Source organism: Talpa europaea (genome assembly GCF_964194135.1).
Source record: "Talpa europaea genome assembly, chromosome: 1".
Taxonomy (NCBI): domain Eukaryota; kingdom Metazoa; phylum Chordata; class Mammalia; order Eulipotyphla; family Talpidae; genus Talpa; species Talpa europaea.
In genome coordinates this window covers 130,434,655-130,455,383 of record NC_140073.1, presented here as the reverse complement: position 1 = coordinate 130,455,383, position 20,729 = coordinate 130,434,655, and the positions used below count along the sequence as shown (strand labels likewise).

At 40.7% G+C, this 20,729-nt stretch overlaps 1 protein-coding gene across 1 annotated transcript in view; it reads right to left on the bottom strand.

Annotated features, from left to right (window-relative positions):
* Window positions 1-20,729, bottom strand: part of AOX1 (aldehyde oxidase 1) — a gene marked incomplete at both ends in the record, with an annotated part of 72,905 nt that overhangs the window by 23,747 nt on the left and 28,429 nt on the right. The window contains 6 exons of the mRNA XM_084259433.1: window positions 824-948; window positions 11,970-12,066; window positions 15,939-16,061; window positions 18,053-18,179; window positions 18,501-18,670; window positions 20,057-20,149. Coding sequence (XP_084115559.1) covers window positions 824-948; window positions 11,970-12,066; window positions 15,939-16,061; window positions 18,053-18,179; window positions 18,501-18,670; window positions 20,057-20,149 — 735 coding nt within the window. The remainder of the gene's footprint in view (window positions 1-823; window positions 949-11,969; window positions 12,067-15,938; window positions 16,062-18,052; window positions 18,180-18,500; window positions 18,671-20,056; window positions 20,150-20,729) is intronic.

Genomic DNA, 20,729 nt, shown 5'->3' with positions numbered 1-20,729 from the left:
GAGTTAGCTTGTCCCGTCTCGTATACAAACTTCTAAAAGGCACATTCTTCACAGTCCAACATTCCTACTTGCTCAGTAATGACTCTGGCTCCTTATGATCTACTGAATCAAGACCCCTCTGTTTTGTTCGCCTTAAACTAGCCCCCCTAATTGCATTCTCCATTCCAGCTTGGCCAGTCTTTCTACCATCCCTCTTTTCTTACATGTAAGCTGCCTGGTATGTAGAACAGATAAAAAGTATTTGCAGAAGCAACGAGTGAATGAATGAATGAGTAGAATTTGATCTTAGTGTAGAATTCTCTAGAAATAACCTCTCCTCAGCGTCTAGACAAACTTCACCTCACTGTAAATCCATAGTGTTACTTGGTCTTCCTGGGACTTCTTGGATGATTCTAGCCCTCCACAAGCTCTCCATTACCTTAGTTCTTCTACCAGTGTAAGTTCTGATCTAGCACTTGGTGACATCTGTCCTGTACTGTATTCCGACTTCTTCATGTGAGAGAGATACTGTAAGTTTTGGAGGGCAGGCCTTCTTCCTCTTTGATTGTATTCTTAATGGTACCAAAAGTACTACATGAGACCTGCTGATTCCATAACTGGTTTGAGAGTTAAACAGATTCACACACAGGAGGCTCCTGTTTTCATAATATTCTCTTAAAAACTTTGAAATGATATGGCTACTAATACCCAAAATGAGTATGGTTATTAGTGTTCCAAATTCTTTCTATTTCTGAAATGACATGTTTGGCCCCTAATTGTTCTTGGTACATTTTATTGACAGAACCCCCCACCCCAACACATACACACACACGCCCCATGTTACCTGTATGAATTTGGGAAACTGTGTGGACACATAGATATCTATCTCTTGATCCTCTCCTTTGGGGACAGCAAGCATGCTTTGAGTTTCCATATAAAAATGTTCTTGGCCTCCCAGATATATTTCACCTGAGAGACGAAAATACACCAGGGTCAACGAGGCTGTCAGATAGAACAGGTAGTGACCTGCAATTACCTTCTTATAGAAATTCCACTGATGGTGCTTCTTCTGGGACAGCAGTCTTCATGGTTAAGGACAACAAACAGCACATTTAACTTTCATTACCCCTATAGATTTGAAGACGAATTCTGTAAGGGAACCCATCATGGCTAGCAGTACAGAAGATCACAGGAGACACATGTGGCTTCCTACAGTCAAAATACTATGGCAAAGAGACTTCCAACTCTTAGACAAGATGGAATAAATGCACTTCTCCCTAATCCTTCTGCAAAGTGTAGCTAATGACCTTAGATCTTATATATAAAAGAACAGATTGAGGGGGCGGAGCAACATGGCGGCGAGGAGACGCTGCGAGTAAGATCTCCCATTAAAAAAAGTTAATAGGGAGGAAAAGCGGCAGGTCCCAGTGATAACTGGGACACGGAAGATAAACGGACGACTCCAGCAAACTGCCCAAAGAAGAAAGTTGCCATAAAAGAGGACGAGAAGGGAGGGAAGCGCAGAACCCTGCTCCCCTCCCCCGCCCACAAAGTCGGCACTCTCCGACCAGCAGAGAGGAGGGAAACAACAAACCAAAACGGCCAACAAGAAAAACGGACACAGCAAGTGGGACTGTGAGTGGAAAGGAACTATTTCAGCCACCACACCCCGTGAACGGGAGCTGAGGCGAACCCTGCAGGATCCGCCGCGGAGGTGAGCTCCAGGCGCCATTAAAGAGAGCCCCGCCCCCCAGGAGGAGACCAGCACCAGCACACAGCCCCGGCCGCCCGGTAAGCTTGCGCGAAAGCGGCGCTCGGATTGCAGCTGCCCAGGTCCCCGCGCCTGCGACCTAGGCTTGCGGGGAGACGGCGGAGGCCCTCCCTGAGTGAGCAGGAACAAGGTGCCCAGGCAGGGGAGCGGGATTCAAAAGGCGCCATTCCCGCGCCACTGATCTGGGCTACAGCCCGCGTCCTGGAACTGAGGGCTTTGGAACTGAGACCCGGGGCACGAAATTAGGGGCGTGGGTTCCCCACGACGGTGGGGCACAAGGCAGACACAGCACCCCAAAGCCGTTGAGGTGTACCCTACCATCCCCGCCCTGCTCCCTGTCCCACGGGGTGGAAAATCAGCTCCCCAAGGGCTCTAGGAGAGATCTCTGGCGCCACCTAGCAACTTGACCCCAGCACAGGCTACTGAAGGAGCTAGTGGCCAGCTGGGGAGTTAGCCCACACCGGGCCCCTTCCGAACAAGTAGTCTGAGCCCACAGGGAGAGCGAGCACCCACAGCCGGGGCAGACCAGGCGCGCAGAAGAGTGTGCCTGAGACCAGAAGCGCAGGGAGTGTGTCCCACATCACCATTTTAGAACAGGGACATTTCTTCAGTAAAGACTACCTGCAGAAGGCTTCCTCAGGAGCCAGAGGTGAGCGGGGGAAGTTCGCCCACGCCAGACCCCCTCTGGCCTGCAGTCCAAGCCCAGAGGGGAGCAGGAACCCACCGCCGGGGCAGACCAGGCGCACAGGGGAGTGTGTCCCCACATCGGCATTTTAGAACAGGGACCTTTCTCCAGTAAAGGCTGCTTGAAACTGACAGATGACTCCTGGAAGAACCAGAGGGGAACAGAGAAGCCCACCCAAGATGCCGGCCAGTCCCAACAACACAGTGTCCCAACGCATACGGCAAATTAGAAAACAGACAGTAGGGAGGAGAAGAACCACACGCAACCTAGCAACTCTCCAGAGAAAAAGCACACCACAAAAAGAAAGCCAGCCCCCAGATTGCAACGACAATAACTTGGAAGAATTTCTGAGCCTTCCAGAAAGAGAATTTAAAATTGCCGTGATTAAAAAACTGACAGAAGTCATAAAGGAAAACAATGATAAGGGAAAAATAATCAACGATCAGAAGAATGCAATTGAGTCCCTAGAGAGGGAAAACAATGGTCAGAAGAAAGAAATTGAGTCCCTAAAGAGGGAAGTAAAAGAAATGCAGGAGATCAAAGAATTAATGGAAGAACTAAAGAATTCTGGGAAAAGCAATGAAAGCAGAATAGATGAAATGGAAGAACGAATAAGTAATCTTGAAGACACAGAAATAAAAAGAACCAAAACAGAAAAGGAAAGAGAAGTACGAAGGAAAAAAAACGAAGAAAGACTTCGGGAACTATCTGACTCCATGAGGAAAGGAAATATAAGAGTTATAGGAATACCAGAAGGAGAGGAGAGAGATGTAGGAACAGAGAAAATATTCAAAGAGATAATTGAAGAGAACTTCCCAAATGTGAAGAAGGAGCTGAAAATTGATATACAAGAAGCAAGAAGAACACCAAACTTCCACGACAAAAGAAAAAATACAGCAAGACACATAATAGTAAAGCTCCCAAGAATCCAGGACAAGGAAAAAATAATGAAGCTGGCAAGAGGGAAGAAACAGATAACATTCAAAGGAAAACCAATCAGGCTGACATCAGACTTCTCCGAAGAAACACTACGGGCAAGGAGAGAGTGGAGGGACATAGTCAACAGACTCCAAGAAAACAGATGCCAACCAAGAATACTCTATCCCGCAAAGCTCTCCTTCCTCTTTGAAGAAAGAATATGGACCTTCCCAGACAAACAGAAACTCCGGAATTTCATTGCAACTAAACCCCCACTCCAAAAAATACTACAAGGAGTCCTAAAGCCAGAACCTCAGAGCGACGAATAACAATGAAAGAAGGCCAAAAAAAAAAAAAGTTATTAAAAGAATAAATAAATAAAATCAAAGGAAAGACAAACACAATGGCAAATACAGATGTTAACATATCAATATTAACTCTAAATGTAAATGGACTAAACTCTTCAATAAAAAGACAAAGAGTTGCAGCCTGGATTAAGAAACAAAACCCAACCTTTTGCTGTCTCCAGGAAACACATTTAGCTACAAAAGATAAAAATAGGCTCAAAGTTAAAGGATGGAAAACAATCCTACAAGCAAATGGACCAAAAAAGAAAGCAGGAACAGCTATACTTATATCAGATAAAACAGATTTCAAACTCAAAAAGATAAAAAGAGACCCCAATGGTCACTACATTATGATCAAGGGGACAATACTTCAAGAAGAAATAACACTCATTAACATATACTCACCAAATGAAGGAGCACCAAAATATATCAGACAACTGTTGTCCTCTCTGAAAACAGACATCAGAGAAAACACATACGTAGTGGGAGACTTCAACACACCACTATCAACAATGGATAGATCAACAAGACAAAAAATAAGTAAAGAAACCAAAGCTCTAAATAAAGACCTAGAGCAATTGGGCTTAACAGACATCTATAGAACACTAAACCCCAAAAAAACAGAGTACACATTTTTCTCAAGCGCACACGGATCATTCTCCAGGATCGATCACATACTGGGGCACAAGACAAACATCAACAGATACACCAAGATTGAAATCATATCAACCATCTTTTCTGACCATGAAGGCATCAAACTAGAAATAAACCATAAAAAGAAGGCAAGGAACTTTCCTACCTCATGGAGATTAAAAACCACACTACTGGAAGACCATTGGACTAATGAGGAGATCAAAGAAGAAATTAAAAAATTTTTTGAATTGAACGACAAGGAGGACACCAATATCCTAAATGTATGGGATGCAGCAAAAGCAGTAATAAGAGGAAAATATATAGCAATAGAAGCTCACATCAAGAAACAAGAAAGAACGCAAAGAAACAACCTAATCTCGAAGCTCAAAGATCTAGAGAAAGAACAACAAAAAAAACCCCAAAACCAGTAGAAGAAAAGAAATAATAAAAACCAAAGCAGAAATAAATGAAATTGAAACTAAAAAAACAATCCAAAAGATCAATGAAACCAAGAGCTGGTTCTTTGAAAAAATCAATAAAATAGACAAACCCCTAGCCAGGCTCACAAAGGAAAAAAGGGAGAAAGCACAAATAAACAGGATCATCAATGAAAGAGGAGAAATCACAACGGACACAGCAGAAATCAAAAGAATAATCAGTAACTACTATGAACAGTTATATGGAAACAAGTTTAACAATCTAGAGGAGATGGACAAATTCCTACAACTCTACAATCACCCAAAGCTAGATAAAGAAGAAATAGAACACCTAAACAGACCAATTACAATTAGCGAAATTGAAATGGTAATCAAAAACCTCCCCAAAAACAAAAGCCCAGGACCTGATGGATTTACAAATGAATTCTACCAAACATTCAGAGACGAATTAGTGCCTATCCTTCACAAACTCTTGCAAAAAATTGAGAAGGAAGGGACAATACCAAACACGTTTTATGAAGCCAACATTACACTAATACCAAAACCGAACAAGGACAACACAAAAAAGGAAAACTACAGGCCAATCTCCCTAATGAACACTGATGCAAAAATCCTCAATAAAATTTTAGCTATCAGAATCCAACAATGTATCCATAAGATAATTCACCATGACCAAGTTGGATTCATTCCAGGGGCACAAGGATGGTTTAACATCCGAAAATCAATCAACGTTATCCAACACATCAACAAAAAGAAATATAAAAACCATATGATAATATCGATAGATGCTGAGAAAGCTTTCGACAAAGTGCAACACCCATTCATGATAAAAGCCCTTGAAATTCTTGGGATACAAGGAACATACCTCAACATCATAAAGGCCATCTATGACAAGCCAACAGCCAGTATCATTCTCAATGGTGAAAAGCTGAAAGCAATTCCATTAAGATCTGGAACAAGACAAGGATGTCCACTCTCACCATTGCTTTTCAATATAATACTGGAAGTCCTAGCCAGGGCAATAAGACAAGAGAAAGACATCCAAGGAATCCAAATAGGAAAAGAAGAAGTCAAACTATCACTATTTGCAGACGATATGATATTATACATAGAGAACCCCAAAAACTCCACAGAAAAGCTAATTCAACTCATCAATCAGTTCAGTAAAGTGGCAGGATACAAAATCAACACGCAAAAGTCAGTAGCCTTCCTATACACAAACAATAAATCTGAAGAAGAAGAAATCAAAAAGACCATCCCTTTTGTTATTGAAACAAAAAAAATCAAATATTTGGGAATAAATCTAACAAAAGAGGTAAAGGACCTATACAAAGAAAACTATAAAACACTGTTAAAAGAAATAGAAGAAGACACAAAGAAATGGAGAGACATCCCCTGCTCATGGATTGGAAGAATAAACATTATTAAAATGGCCATCCTTCCAAAAGCAATATACAGATTCAATGCTATTCCAATCAAAATTTCAATGTCATTCTTCAAAGAAATAGAACAATTATTGATGAAATTCATACGGAATCACAAAAAACCCCGAATAGCCAAAGCTCTCCTGAAAAAAAAAGAAGGGAATGGAGGCATCAGACTCCCAGACTTCAAACTATACTACAAAGCCATAATCGTCAAAACTGCATGGTATTGGAACAAGAACAGACATACAGACCAATGGAATCGAATAGAAAATCCAGAAATAAACCCACAGATTTATGGTCAACTAATCTTTGACAAAGGAGCAAAGAATATGCATTGGAGCAAAGAAAGTTTGTTCAATAAATGGTGCTGGGAAAACTGGGTCGCTACATGCAAAAGAATGAAGCTTGACCACCACCTCACACCATACACAAAAATCAACTCAAAATGGATTAAAGAACTAGACATAAGACCTGAAACCATAAAATATATAGAAGGAAATATAGGCGAAACACTACGTGATCTGCACATCAAAGACATCTTTACAGACACATCACCCAAAGCAGTGATAGTGAAGGCAAAGATAAACAGCTGGGACTACATCAAATTAAAGAGCTTCTGCACAGCAAAAGAGACAATAACAAAAACAAAGAGAAACCCCACCAACTGGGAGAACATTTTTTCACCCAACACTAATGATAAAGGACTGATCACAAAAATCTGCAAAGAGCTGATGAGACTCAACAACAACAAAGAAAATAATCCAGTCAAAAAATGGGCAGAAGAGCTTAAAAGAAACTTCTCTGAAGAGGAAATGCAAATGGCCAACAGGCATATGAAAAAATGTTCAACATCACTTGTCATCAGGGAAATGCAAATCAAAACTACCATGAGATACCATCTTACACCAGTGAGAATGGCACATATTAAAAAAACTAGCAACAACAAATGTTGGCGAGGGTGTGGAGAAAAAGGAACTCTTCTGCACTGTTGGTGGGAGTGCAAACTGGTCCAACCACTGTGGAAAGCTGTGTGGAGATTTCTGGACCTACTAAACATAGAGCTTCCATAGGATCCAGCAATTCCACTCCTAGGTATTTACCCAAAGGACACAGAAACATCAATTCCAAAGAACACCTGCACCCCTATGTTTATAGCAGCACTGTTTACAATAGCTAAGCTTTGGAAACAACCCAAATGCCCAAAAATAGATGACTGGATCAAGAAGATGTGGTACATATATACCATGGAATATTACTCAGCATTCAAAAAAGATAAACACATGCAATTTGCTGCAACATGGATGGCGCTGGAAGGGATCATGCTCAGCGAAATAAGCCAAAAAGAAAAAGAAAAATACCGGATGGTCTCACTCATAGCAGGAATCTAGAAAACTTAAATAAGGGACCAGGAAAATGAATAACTATAAGAAAGTGAAAATCAAAATCAACAAAAAACTATGAACCAGAGACACTTTTAGGGGGGCGGGGGCGGGAGGGGAGGGATTGGGGTCAGAATGGGGGGCTGCAATTGTATGGGGAATATAACAATAAAATTTATTAAAAAAAAAAAATAAATAAAAGAACATAAAAAAATTCTTAAAGGTAGCTAGAAGGAGGCAGGCCAGCTAAGGACACAGGTGTCCATGGAAGGATAATATAGTGAGTTTGGTGGGTTTTGGTGGTGTTGATTGCTCCATATATCCCAGGTTTGGTACCAGAGAAGCCAGTAATCCAAAAATACCAATAGGGAAAGACAATAAAGAAGGCCCAGAAAAGCCTACTTTCTTTAGCCAGAGCACAAGGAAAGGGAAAACCTAATAAGACAGAAAACTTTTATACAATAGGCAACCACACTACTCTACAGAAAAATATGTGGCCCCATTCCTATTAGTAAAAGTTAAGTGAGAAGCCTAGACTTCTGCTCATGTCAGGCAGTAATGAGGTATCCTGAACTTCTGTGACATCAATGAAAATCCCCTGGGGAACCAGGGCTTCTACTCTCCACCTGCCAATAATATAACTCACCTTTCCCCCACCAATACAGGGTCAGGGAAGTTCTGGTAAAATATAAGATTTGGGTAATAAGTCTTATAATGCCCCAAATGACCAGGATACCATAATCACTAGCCTTAACAACTGAATTTTAGTGAGAAAAAACACTAAAAAGGTGCCACCACTGAGATGACACAGGTGCTGGAATTATTTGACAAGATTTTACAGTAGCCCTCATAAAGATGCATCATTGAGCAATTACAGACACACTTCAAATAAGTGGAAAAAATATAAAATCTCAGCAAACAAATGGAAATTTTACAACTATAAAATACAGCAACCAAAATTTCAGGTGCTCAATGGATGAAATTAACAACAGAATAGAAAAACAGAGGGAATAATAAGTGAACAAGAATACAGAACAACAAATTGCCTAACCTGAACATCATAGAGAAAACAGATGGAAAAGAAAATGAATGGACCCCTAATAACCCATGAAATTGTAATAAAAGATTGAACATTTGTGGAATTCAAGTATTTGGAGACATAATGGCTGAAAATTCCCAAAATTTGGCAAAAGGCATAAGCTTACAGATTTCAAGAAGCTGAATGAACTCAAAATAAGGAAAGTAAATCCAAACAAATCCATGTCAAGACACATCACAGTCCAAGCTTCTGAAACCTAAAAACAAAATATCTTGAAAGCAGAAAGAGAAAAGTACCACCTCACCTATAGAGGAAAAATACTAAAAGGGTAGATTTCTCATCAGAAACCATGGAGGCCAGAGGAACATAAACATCTTTTTCAAGAGATAAAAGATCTAGCGACTAAGAATCACATACCTAGTGAAAATATCCTTCAAAAAAAAACCCTACCAACCAACCAAACAAACAAACAAGAAACCTCAAGACATTCTCAGATGAAGGAAAATAAAGAGGATGTATCTTAAACAACTCTATTCTAAAATGATGGCTAAGGAAGTTTGGAAACAGAAAAAAAAATATTTTTTTAAGGAATCTCTCAGCAGGGAGGAGACAACATGGAAAGAATTAAATTACCTAATTACAATAGACTTTCCTTTGCTTCTTAAGTTTTATAAATTGTATTGCATGCAAAATTAAAACATTGCTTTGTGCAGTGCTCAGTGTAGTTGGAGGAAATTTTAAAGCCATTTATAAATGAAGGCAGGTAAAGGAGATCAATGGAAGTAAGTTTCTATACTTAAACTAATATTGCTACAAAATATGCTGTTCACACACACACACACACACACACACACACAGATATATAAAATTTAACACTTAGCATTACTACTAAAAAAAAAAAAACCTACACAAATAGATACACTCAAAACCACTACATGGAGTTTTTAAAAAAATGTTCAAGTAACTGAGGAAGCCAGAGAAAAAATAAAAACAAAAAAACCAGAATAAAATTATGATCAGATATACTAGGTAGATGGCAGAACTTTCAAAAATTAAAAAATGTACCCAATAAATTTTGCAAATTGCTTGCAGGAGATTCCCAAGGAAATCCTTTGTAGTCTGGACTTCCAATTTTATTTGAAATCTGAGTAAAGTATAGAAAAATGATCAGATCTTGTTTTTCTATAAAATGTAAAAATTAAAACACCAACAGATCAGATCCCAATTATTTAATCAACTTAATTTTTATCAAAGACTGCACTTTGAAAAGCCCACTTGTCAGTAGGCTCAAATTCATGGTTTGCAGGATTAGCAATTTCACCCACCCACTCAGAATTTAATTTGTTCAATATCTACCTCATTAAAAAATATAGAGCTAAACAAGGGACTATGATGATTGTTCATGGGTGATGTGGTGGTGGGAGTTTTATGGGATAACACCTGAGGGTACAAATATTGTACAAAAATGAACAAGAATGTAAGAAAAACAAATCAATAAAGCAAAGCTACAATTCTCAAAAACAAACAAACAAACAAATAAACACAGCTAAAAGACATCCTGCTTCACCTTTCAGGTGGGCAGATTTAGCACCTGTTACACGACACTGCTCATTCTGTTGACCCTATGACCCTGGTGCCCATTCTGCACCCTAGGGTGCTGCTCTCAACTCTCTAGGTTGGGAACCAATTTGATCAGCTAATCCCCAAGATCAAATTTTATCCCACTATGGGTTTAGGAGTGATTCCTCCAGACATATTTGCATTTTAATAAGATGCCCTTAAAGACTGAAAAGCTATTAAGATATGAAGGAGTCTATCTGTTTTACGTGCAGCAGAACAGCTTGTGGGGAAAATAATCTCAGTTTCAGGGCTCCCTGGGTCTCTTACAAATCCTGCTACAGAGATTGTCATCTGCACTCCCTACTATAAAGCCCATTCCAACTAGAAGAATTTAAAGAGATAGATGAGAAACAGCATAATGTAAAGGAGAGAATGTGAACGTCAGAGTTGGCAAAGTTTGATTTGATTCTCCGTCAATCACAAGCCCCTCTGGTCTCAGCTGGCTCCATTTGTAAACAGTGATCTTTAATATCCCTTGGTGCTCAGACACCATGGCTAGGGAGGGCTGAAATAAATCTTCACAGTGGGTAGAAACACATGATCTCATGTCTTTTGAGAACACAGTTCTAAGACATGATATAATGCTCTGGTTATTTTATCTTTTAAATATTCTTTTTTTTTTTTAACTTTGAGCACCAATTTTCCTATGGGGCAGATAAAATGCTGTTGTGATTATTATCTCCAATGACCTGTCATTGAAATAAGTAGTCAAAAATTCTTAATTCAAAAGTCAATTGCAGAGAAAGGAAAAAAAAATTACCCGAACTAGTGAGTCAAGATGATAACTTAAAAACAGTATAAATGCCTCTTTTAAAGCCCTATGTATCATTAGTATGCTTATCAATAGGGTATAGTGCAGGTTCTAATTTAAAATTCAAGTAAGAGATTGAACAAATTCCCTAACTGAATTAAATAATGAACCAAACTAGAAAAATATAAATAACTAAATTCTCAAACAAAACCATAACACAGCAAGAACAGAGGTAAGAACTTACCCAAGGGAGGAACCCCCTCAAACATAAATATTACCAAATGCTCATACCATGGACTGGCTATGCTAAAAATGCTCTTTCCTATTCTGCCCCTAAAACATACCCATCCTTCTAGGATTTACCACATTTTACTAAACCTAAAAGTCCCCTAGAGCACTGTTAAAACTCGTCAAAAATAGTGTAGACTCCTGGGCTACCCTGGATCCTCCAACTCAGGAATTCCACAGGAACTTCTAGGCAGGTCCATAAACATCTTTTTGTAAGAAAATCTGGGAGACACTGAGATTGATGAATGAATACCTGACAGTGTGTTAACCCAATAATAGACAGCTTTTACAGAGAACAACAAAAGTACCTAAACTTATCAGCTATTGCTCACAGTCATGCATCTCTTACTGTGTGCCAAGCACACATGCATTATCTTTTATAATCTTCACAGTGGATCTTCAAGGCCAGTATTTTTTTTCCCCATGTTTTTTGAAACCAGGAGCCCAGGGTACTAAAGAATGCTGGCAGGGTGATGGCACAAGGTATCTTTTCAATAGCTTCCAGAAGAGATTATTCAGTAAGTCCACCATTGGCCTCAGGTTTAGCACAACTACAAAATTAGGGGCATGAGGACATTGTGTTATCTGTGTGTTTGTGTATGACAATGTCTAGACAATAAACACGAAACTAGACAAGTTTAGAAGGCTCTAGGGTTGCTCCTCTCTCATCATTTTTTTTTTTCTGATAGCTTTACCTTCTAGAGTTTGATCAGCCACTTTAAATGCTTCATCAACATTTCCACATTCCAGATTCTTTTCCCCTTCAAAGAAGGAGTTGTGTTTTATAGCTTCCTAGAAAGAGAACAGAAAAGTGAGGCAGGCTGGTGAGAGACCAGCCCATGGCGGTGGCCACAGCAGGGGTGTGTTTTGCTAGTCAAGGCAGCATTTCTTCCCTTCATCTAGAACACCCTATGCTCTCAGGATGACCACAGTGAGCTAAGAACCAGGCTTCAGAGACTCCCTAAGGAGCACGTGCATGTGTCCATGGAGTCAAGAGAAACCAAGTATGCTTTGGAAAAATCTGGCACCTCGGTGGCCCCATATTCTTTTCATTCCACAACACATTTTATGCAGCTAAAGTCATAGAGTAGAGCTTGTGCTCTGGATTTAGTCAGTTTTGCTATTCACTCCATTTAATAGTTCACCCCGCCCTTTGGGTCTATTACTTCATCTCTCCTAGAGGCCCCTCATCCCAGTATCTATTTCTGGGATCCCTGCCCTCACACCTGTCCAAGGGGCACCTCAAACTGAGCAGGTTTCATGTCAACATCCTTTATAAAATGGAGGTTATAATTGTGCATAGAGCTTTAGTAGGGTTTTGGTGAGGATAAAATGAAATGAGGAAGGTAAAGTGTTTACACAGCAATTATTGAGTAGGTGCTCAATAATTGCTAGCTGAAAACAAAACCAAAAAAGCCACCTTAAAAAAAAAAAAAAACCCATTTTTTTCAAAATCAACAAAAAACTATGAACCAGAGACACTTTTTGGGGAGTGGGGGGCAGGAGGGGAGGGACTGCTGGGGTCAGAATGGGGGGGTTGCAATTGTATGGGGAATATAAAAATAAAATTTATTTAAAAAATCATATTAAATAAAAAAAACCCCATTTTTTGAATGTAGGAAATGGCAGAATCCAACAGAATATTCTGTAAGGTATTTTGATAGAGCTAGACACCTACTTGTGGCCAGAGGGAACCAGAGTTAGGAGAATTCCCAACTACCAGTAGGCTAAAAGTTAATGCATGGACAACATTTTGTGGTAGATAATGATAGCAGGAGTTAGCAAGTCCTATTTGCTAGTGGACAAGGGATTATAGTGTGATAAATTTCTAGGAATAGATTTTTTTAAAAAATCAACCTGGATTATTGTAGCTACATTATAAAAGGACTTGTGGTGCCCAGACTGGACTTGTAATAGGATCTTATTTTCAGGGTTGGAGACCCAAGGTGCTTTGCCACCCTATGAAATGCAGTGCTCCTCTTGAAGGAGGGGATGGGGCTGACAGACAGGGTTGTCTTGATCATTTATTATTTTACAACTAAGAAATACAGCAACCAAAATAAAATTAACAACAGACTAGAAAGAACAGAGGGAAGAATGAGTGAACAAGAATATAGAACAACAGAAATTCCCTAACCTGAACATCAGAGAGAAAATAGACGGAAAAGAAAATGAGCAGAACCCTGGTAACACATGAAATTGCAATAAAAGATTGAAAATTTGTGGTATTTGAAGCATTGTGGTATTTGTAGCATTGAAGACATAATGGGTGGTTTAAAAAAAAAAGGTGTTTTGGGGTTTTGGGGTTTATTTTTTTTAAACCAATGGGGCCCAGGTTCTTTGCTAGAGTGTTTGTTAATTACTTTGATGACTGACCGCATGACCTTGGATATCCTGTGCTTTAGATCCTTCATCAGAATGAGGATAGTAACAGTTTTTGCCTCATTGGATAGCTGTGAGCACTGAGTTAATGTGTGGAGTCTGTTTAGAGCCACGTGACCACAGTGAGTGCCCTGCAGGTGTTAGCTCTGGTCCTGTGCTGTTCATGATGACTAATGATGAATTCTGGCCAGGAACATATTTTTTTCACCATATCATCAGCCTGGCCTCAAGAGTTTTGATAAGAGCTTCTCCATTTAAACTACCAGAAACTCTAAAAAGCATACGGTAGATTAAGCCATCATGATAGTGACAGACATACATTTGTCTTTACCCTATTTCCTACTGAAACCAAATTCATATGATTTCTTATTAATCTAAGATTCAGATATTATTGGTTGAAAACCAAAGTTAAGTTTTAGAAATCTCATTTTTTAAAGTTTGATTTCAATTTCACTTGCTAGTTGCTCTTTGAGTAACTTTGAGACAATTTCCTGAATGCTTCTTGATCAGGAAAGTGACCAAAGACTCTGAAGTACAGGGAACTAACCCGGCAGATTTCCCTGCTTTAAACTTTGGTTAGATCCAGTCTGTTCCAGTTGACTGACTTCGGAGAGCTTAACCTGTGACTAGGCGGGTCTTCTCCACAATGTCAAAGTTTGGCATTTGATGTTGGTGTTCTTTGGCAGACAAGTACTAATCTGCTGTTTGGTGTGGAGGAGGGCAGGGAGAAAGTGGTATCTATTTACAAACTTGAAATTTTATTTGGCTGATGAGTGGGAGGGAAGGGAAGACATTTAGCCACTGGTATTGGACAAAGGAAATAATTTCTTTTTTTTTTTTAAAGATTTATTTATTTATTTATACAAGCACTGGGTACAGTCAGAAGCACAGGAGGGTAAGAGAGAATTTACCAGAGCCAGAGTGGAGAACAGAACAGGCAGACCAACGAAATACACTGCTGAGGGGAGCAGCGGGCACTGCAGGAGAGGTCTGCGCACTATGTGGGGCCCTCGCTGGTGGCAGGGAATCCAACCGGCACTGCAGAGGCTGGGGGCAGCTTCGCAGCCCAGTGCTCAACCACTGCGCCACCAGGGGAGGCCCAGGAAATAATTTCTTATTAAAAGTCATCCTGATTTGATTTCATTGAAATCAAAGAATGTTTGTCTTCTTGTACTGATTTTAGTCTTAAAATAACTGAGGACATGGTCTAGAAACAAATTCTCTGTTCTTTGGCTACAGGACAGGAAACACACCCAAGGCCAAGTTCTCCAGGATACAATAGTCTTGAAAAGTCATTTCCTCATTTTCTGCCTCAGGGCATAAGAGCCACCACAGAACAATGTACTCATGAGAAGGTGAACCCCAGAGTACCCTGCGTCTATGTACTTAATCTAATCTAGAGGGCTGCCTTCCAACTTTTAAGCTTTTATTGTTATAAGAACCAATGAAACATGTACAGAAGGAGACATTATCATTTCATGAAGATGACTTATAACCTTTATAAATTTTGAAGTCCATTTTAGAAAACAGCATAGGAAATGCAATTCTCCAATTTGTTTAGGTTGCCAAAGTACCTGCAGACACCTTAGGATCTATTTCTCATACTCATTTAAGATGTGAGTTAAAGGGTCTAAAAATTGTGCCTCCACTATTTGCTTCTGGGGGCATCATGCTGGTTCTCACTGTGTGCCTGGAGGCATCTGAGTGCCTTGAGGCCTTTGGGTGAAGGTCATACAGAGATGTAGGGCGTGTCCACTCTCCTGGACACTGCTGGTTGCTCACCTAGCATTCCTCTCACCTGTCCCTTTCCAGACAGCATTCAGATTTCTGTTGGGGTCTCTACCACTCCCCCATACAGTTTGTGCACTTCAAAGGAACCTGACACCCCCAACAATAACTGACAGCTCTCCCATTCCTCTGAGCAGTCATTAATTCAGAGGTGACAGGACACTTAAGTGGCCTGGTAAGACAGCAAGTCAGGACTCAGTGCTTGGAACACTGGGACAATGGTACTCTGCCTTCTTGGAGTGAGCTGGGGGCTCCTGCTGTCATCCTGTGATCACAGGGGACACAAAGCTTGTGCTGTGGGTAGCTGAGAGGAGAAGCAGAAAATCAAGGTTCTTGCTGATACTGATACAGTGTGGGTTAATAAATTTCCTGTGTTTTGGAAGTCACCTTGAATCAGATTCTCTTTCTTATTACTGTAGCCAAACACGTTTTGACTGACACACCGCTGACATCTGCTCTCTGGCACACCCCTGAACACCCCTGACCATCATTACCTCCATGGTTAGGATCACTGGCTCCAAATCTTGGTAGACAATCTTCACTTTTTTTGCAGCTCGCTTTGCCTGAACCTCAGATTCTGCAACCACGGCGCAGACAAGCTGGCCCACACAGGAAACCTACAACACAGAAAGACCTTTGATCTCCAGGTGGCCCGGCACCAGGTCCTCTCCTTTCCCTCATGCTCCTCTTCCCTCCTAGCACAAAGCTGGACTCATGGTGGATGACCCTTCATGTCTTTCTACAACGGCAGTGCCTGGCTTAACAAAGGCTCCCACAGGAAAGAGCTTTGTTAGAGTGGGCCTGCTGCCGGGAGCTTGAGACCTTATGTTGTGTAACTGGGCTGCTGAGCACCAGCTGGCCTCGGAGAGCCAGTACTAGCATGAGCAGTGGCTGTCCTAGCACCGTCAGGGCCATGGTGAGAGGCAGCCTCTGCCCTCAGGGACACAGAGGAAGAGGGGGTCACAGCTCCTCTCTTCTGGAGAGGAGGGATGTCATCAGGGGGCACAACATTGCTGAGAGCAGATCTCTGCTCCAGATTGGTGCATCATAGGCTCTTCTGGAAGACATGCCACACGTCGGGCAGCCCCTTCCTCAGCTCACCCGCAGGTGGGTGAGCAGCCCACAGGGTTCACACAGGGACCAGAGCAGGGAGAAAACAAAATTAAGGCTCCAGAAAGGTCAAACAAATAGGACTTGAAGAAGTCACCACAACTGTTAAGTTCTCTCTCCCATCTATGCCACAATCCCAATTAGGACTTCATACTCACTTTTCAAAATTACTTTAGACAGTTAGGTCTTTCCTACAATGAGCATATATATGGTAGTTTTATCGTTTAAAAGAAAATGGTAGCAAAAAAAGAATTAAACTAACAAGCATTAGTTTAATTAAACATAATTTGATTAAATGTAATTAGAATGACAACAATTATGCTAGCAGTGATTCCCAGCAGCTCTGCTCGCTGTGCTCTATGGATGCCTGGTTTGGGCTGGTGACCTGGCGCAGGGACGTGGCCCCCAAGACACCTGCAGCCAGCATGCACACTGCACAGAGCAGGCACCACCACGCAGCCTGGCTTTGCTTATTTACGTAACATTTAGGCAAAGGCCACTACTCTCATTGGTTTTTGCTGGTGCCACACAGTCCAGCCTTGGGGGGTTCAGCTTGGGTTTCGGACTCTCAGTCCTCAAACATTCACTTATAAAAACGCAGTCTGCTATTAAGAGCCAGAAGGAGGGACTGTTCCAAATGAAGAAGTTTTGGGGGGTAAACACTGACTGAGAAGACTCAGGTATGCAGGACACTGCTGGACCCGGCCCTCCTGCAATTTCTGACAAGATACAGTAGCCAAAATTTTAATCATCTATAATTTTCAAGTGACAAGGCATCATTGTTTGTCCACTCATTTACCCTGCTACGGGCGAAGCAGAGTGTGGACGAGACAATTAATGAGATACAGGCCCTTGCTCAAGGAATTCTACTAAGCAGAGGAAAAATATGAGAGAAGAAACAAAAACATAAGCTTCACTAAGGTAGAAAGTGCACTAATGGTCCACTCTGCTGCTTCTCTAGACTTCAAGCTCTGTGAAGGCAAGACCATCTGGGTCTTATTCAGCTGTGCTGATTTGCCATAAGAAGCATCACTTAAAAACATCTGTTAGACACATGGCAGGATGAATGAGTCAGAGTGAGTTCAAAGAAGGGGAAAGAACTCCTGGATCCATGGGTAAGGAAGATTCCATTTCAACTTGGACTTGAACTTGGGACTCTGAGCCTGAGGTGTTGGTGAGAATGAGCAAATAAAGTTAAGGTTCTTCTCTTCTCATTGATCCTTTCATATTACCTTTCATATTAACATCCACCAACTTACTACTAGAAAATATAAAACACTACAGCATCCTTTCTATAACTAGTCTACTTCTTGACCTATGTGGATAATGAATTATTTGAGTCTATTTAATATCGGGAATGTAGTTTTTAAAGATATGCATTCAAAGAGTATTGAAATCCTTTATGATGTGCCAAACATGATGTTACATTTAAGAAAAGATGCAGCACATTAACTGAGGAAGTTATTTTTAAGACAGAATGCCAAAGTGCAATACCTACCTCTTCTGTCTCCAGAAGTTTCTCCGGTTGGGATAAAGAGCTGAAGCAGTTTATTCCTTCAAGGTGTTTCTCAGCAATGACATCCACCACACCTGGCATGCTGAGTGCTTCTGACACATCAATGGACCTAGAAGGGAACACCCAGAGCAGGGCTTCGCAGAGCCGCTGCAGTGCCCAGGACCCGGAGAATGGGCTCACTTGCAGAATCAAATAGGGGACAGGTAAGATTCATCCAAAAAGCCTCAACCAGTTCACTCCTCGAAAACTGGGGGGAAATTCCTGGGATGATAACATTATTTTCTGGAAAGACAAGTGGTAGCAAACCATCTTCATTCCATTTCACCTTTAATCCACATTAGCCATCACCAACAAATAACTTACCCTCATCACACCATCACTTTTCATTAATGTGACTTACTGTCCACTGGGGGAGAACTTCGTCACTTACACTATCTTAGCATGAGCTCTCGAACTTGTTACAAAAGTCAAGAAAAGTTCCTGGTCCACAGCAGGCATGTCGTCACAGTAGACAGCTTCTCCCGTGGCGTGCTTGATGCCAGACAGATGCATGATGGGATGGCCAATTGGGTCTTGAGTAAGCTGCTTGGGGTCTATCTTCTGTTTGACCAATAACCAACATACGATTTTTATAATAACAGTATGCATGTCTCCCATAAGAGGGTGGCTGTGTAATTTACAGGCAAATCAGAACAATTTTGAAAATGAAAACAGTATTATCAGTAACCTTGGGGCAATAAGCCTATTTCAATAATGCAATAGCCAAACTGGAATATTTAGCCATGGTGTTCTTATTTCTCCCTGACTGTTTTACTATAGACCACAAGCTTCTCTAATGCAAATACTAACTGTGTAAGTAAATGAATATAATCCTTTCTTCCTGATAATGTAAAATATACCCACTTGCCTTATACTGCTCAGGGATATCTTTAAATTTTACTATAAAAATTATTTTAGTTATATCATATATGGCACATGTATTTTGCAAAAGAGCATGATACATCATGATTATATTTTAGAGAAAATATTGAGGGGATGACTTTAAACAGAAGAGCTATTTTTTGTAATAATTTGAATGATGATATCTAAGAAACAATTTGAATGATGATATCTAAGAAATAATTGGTAAAACTCATAATTTCATTAATCCTAATAAAGAAAGAAGACAAAAATAATGATGGTATTCATTAATGATCTGAGTAATGTTTCACTTAAGCTAGGCTTTCTTGGAGACATATGGAAGACATCCTGCTAGCATTTAAGTTTCTGTAAATACCTTAAACATATCTCATTCACTAAAGTGGAAATTAAGAAACAGTCTATTTCCCAGTATTTCAGATATGAGAGTTGCTAGCTTTCTGAGCTTGTTGTTGAGAGAAGAACTAAAGGTAAGAAGGAAGGGGTTAAGAGAAATGATATAGGTCAAGCTCAGAGACTGGGGTGAAGACTATGGCTGCCACAGGTGGGGCAGCTGGTGGTGGGAATGTGGGAGGTACAAATTCCAGGAAAATTGCCAGCCAAAAGCCCTGTGACTATTCTCTAAAAGGAGAGGGCAGCTCGGGGGCTTGGCTCGCTGTTTGAGGAACAGCTTATCTCCGGGGCTGTGTTTTCTGCTCCTCTGGAGATGAAATCACAGCAGCCCCACGGCCTTGAGACAAAATGCGCCTTTGGTTGTGTTCTGCCTTCCAGGAGGCCAAGGACATAGAGTATGTTGCCAGCTGGCTCGTGTCAATGCTACAGGCCACACAACAAAACACAGGGCCTTCAAGAGCAAAGCACATTTTTAAAAATTATTATTGCTAGCTTTGTTTTGAATCACAATTCTTCAATGATTTTGGAATTTTAATGAATGCAAAAGGAGTTTTTGAGTTCACCAGAAGGGGAACTCAGCCATATATAGCATAAGAATCACTAAGCAATAAGTGGTATGTCCAGGTGAAGGAGGCATAATCTAGATATTTTAGTTTAAAAAAAAGAGTTGCGAACCTGGTACATTAATTGACGCCCACGATGTCTGGAATGAAGATCTTCTAAAGCGCTCTCATACTTGTCTGCAAGAGTAGGATAGTAAACAGGGTCCTGAAAAACAGAACCATTGCAGATATTTTAAATGTGCCTAAATGGTCTTTGAAGGGATGCTACATGGTTCTTAGCAAGTAGCTCTACTCTGAAGTCTGATTTTCACTAAATATTCACCCAAGAAGTCTAGAAGCACAAGCAAATCGCCCTCCAGGACACACCCTGTGCAAGAGTCACCCATCCCAGTACACATTGGAAGAACAGCGTGAATACAGTAGGTCGCTGACTTCCAACATCTCTATGTTTCTTATGAGTCTCTCTCAGGCTTTCCTCAATGATTTGAGGGCTTACAAAGCAGGAGATGGAATATAGAGGAACCAAATAAAGAGTCAAAGACAGACTTTGAAAGCTAACCATAGATATGAGGCATCCAGGAGGGAAGGGGTTGGAGATGGGTGAAAACAGGGGTGGGGAGAAGAGACAAGGGACTATGGTGATGGTCTATGGGTGCTGTAGTGATGGGAGAACTACACTTCTATACTGTCCAAAATTCAACAACGATGTAAGAAAAATGTACCTCCAAGTAAAAAAGATTTTAATAGGAAATCAAAGCTAACAAGGGCCATTATCTTTAATTATC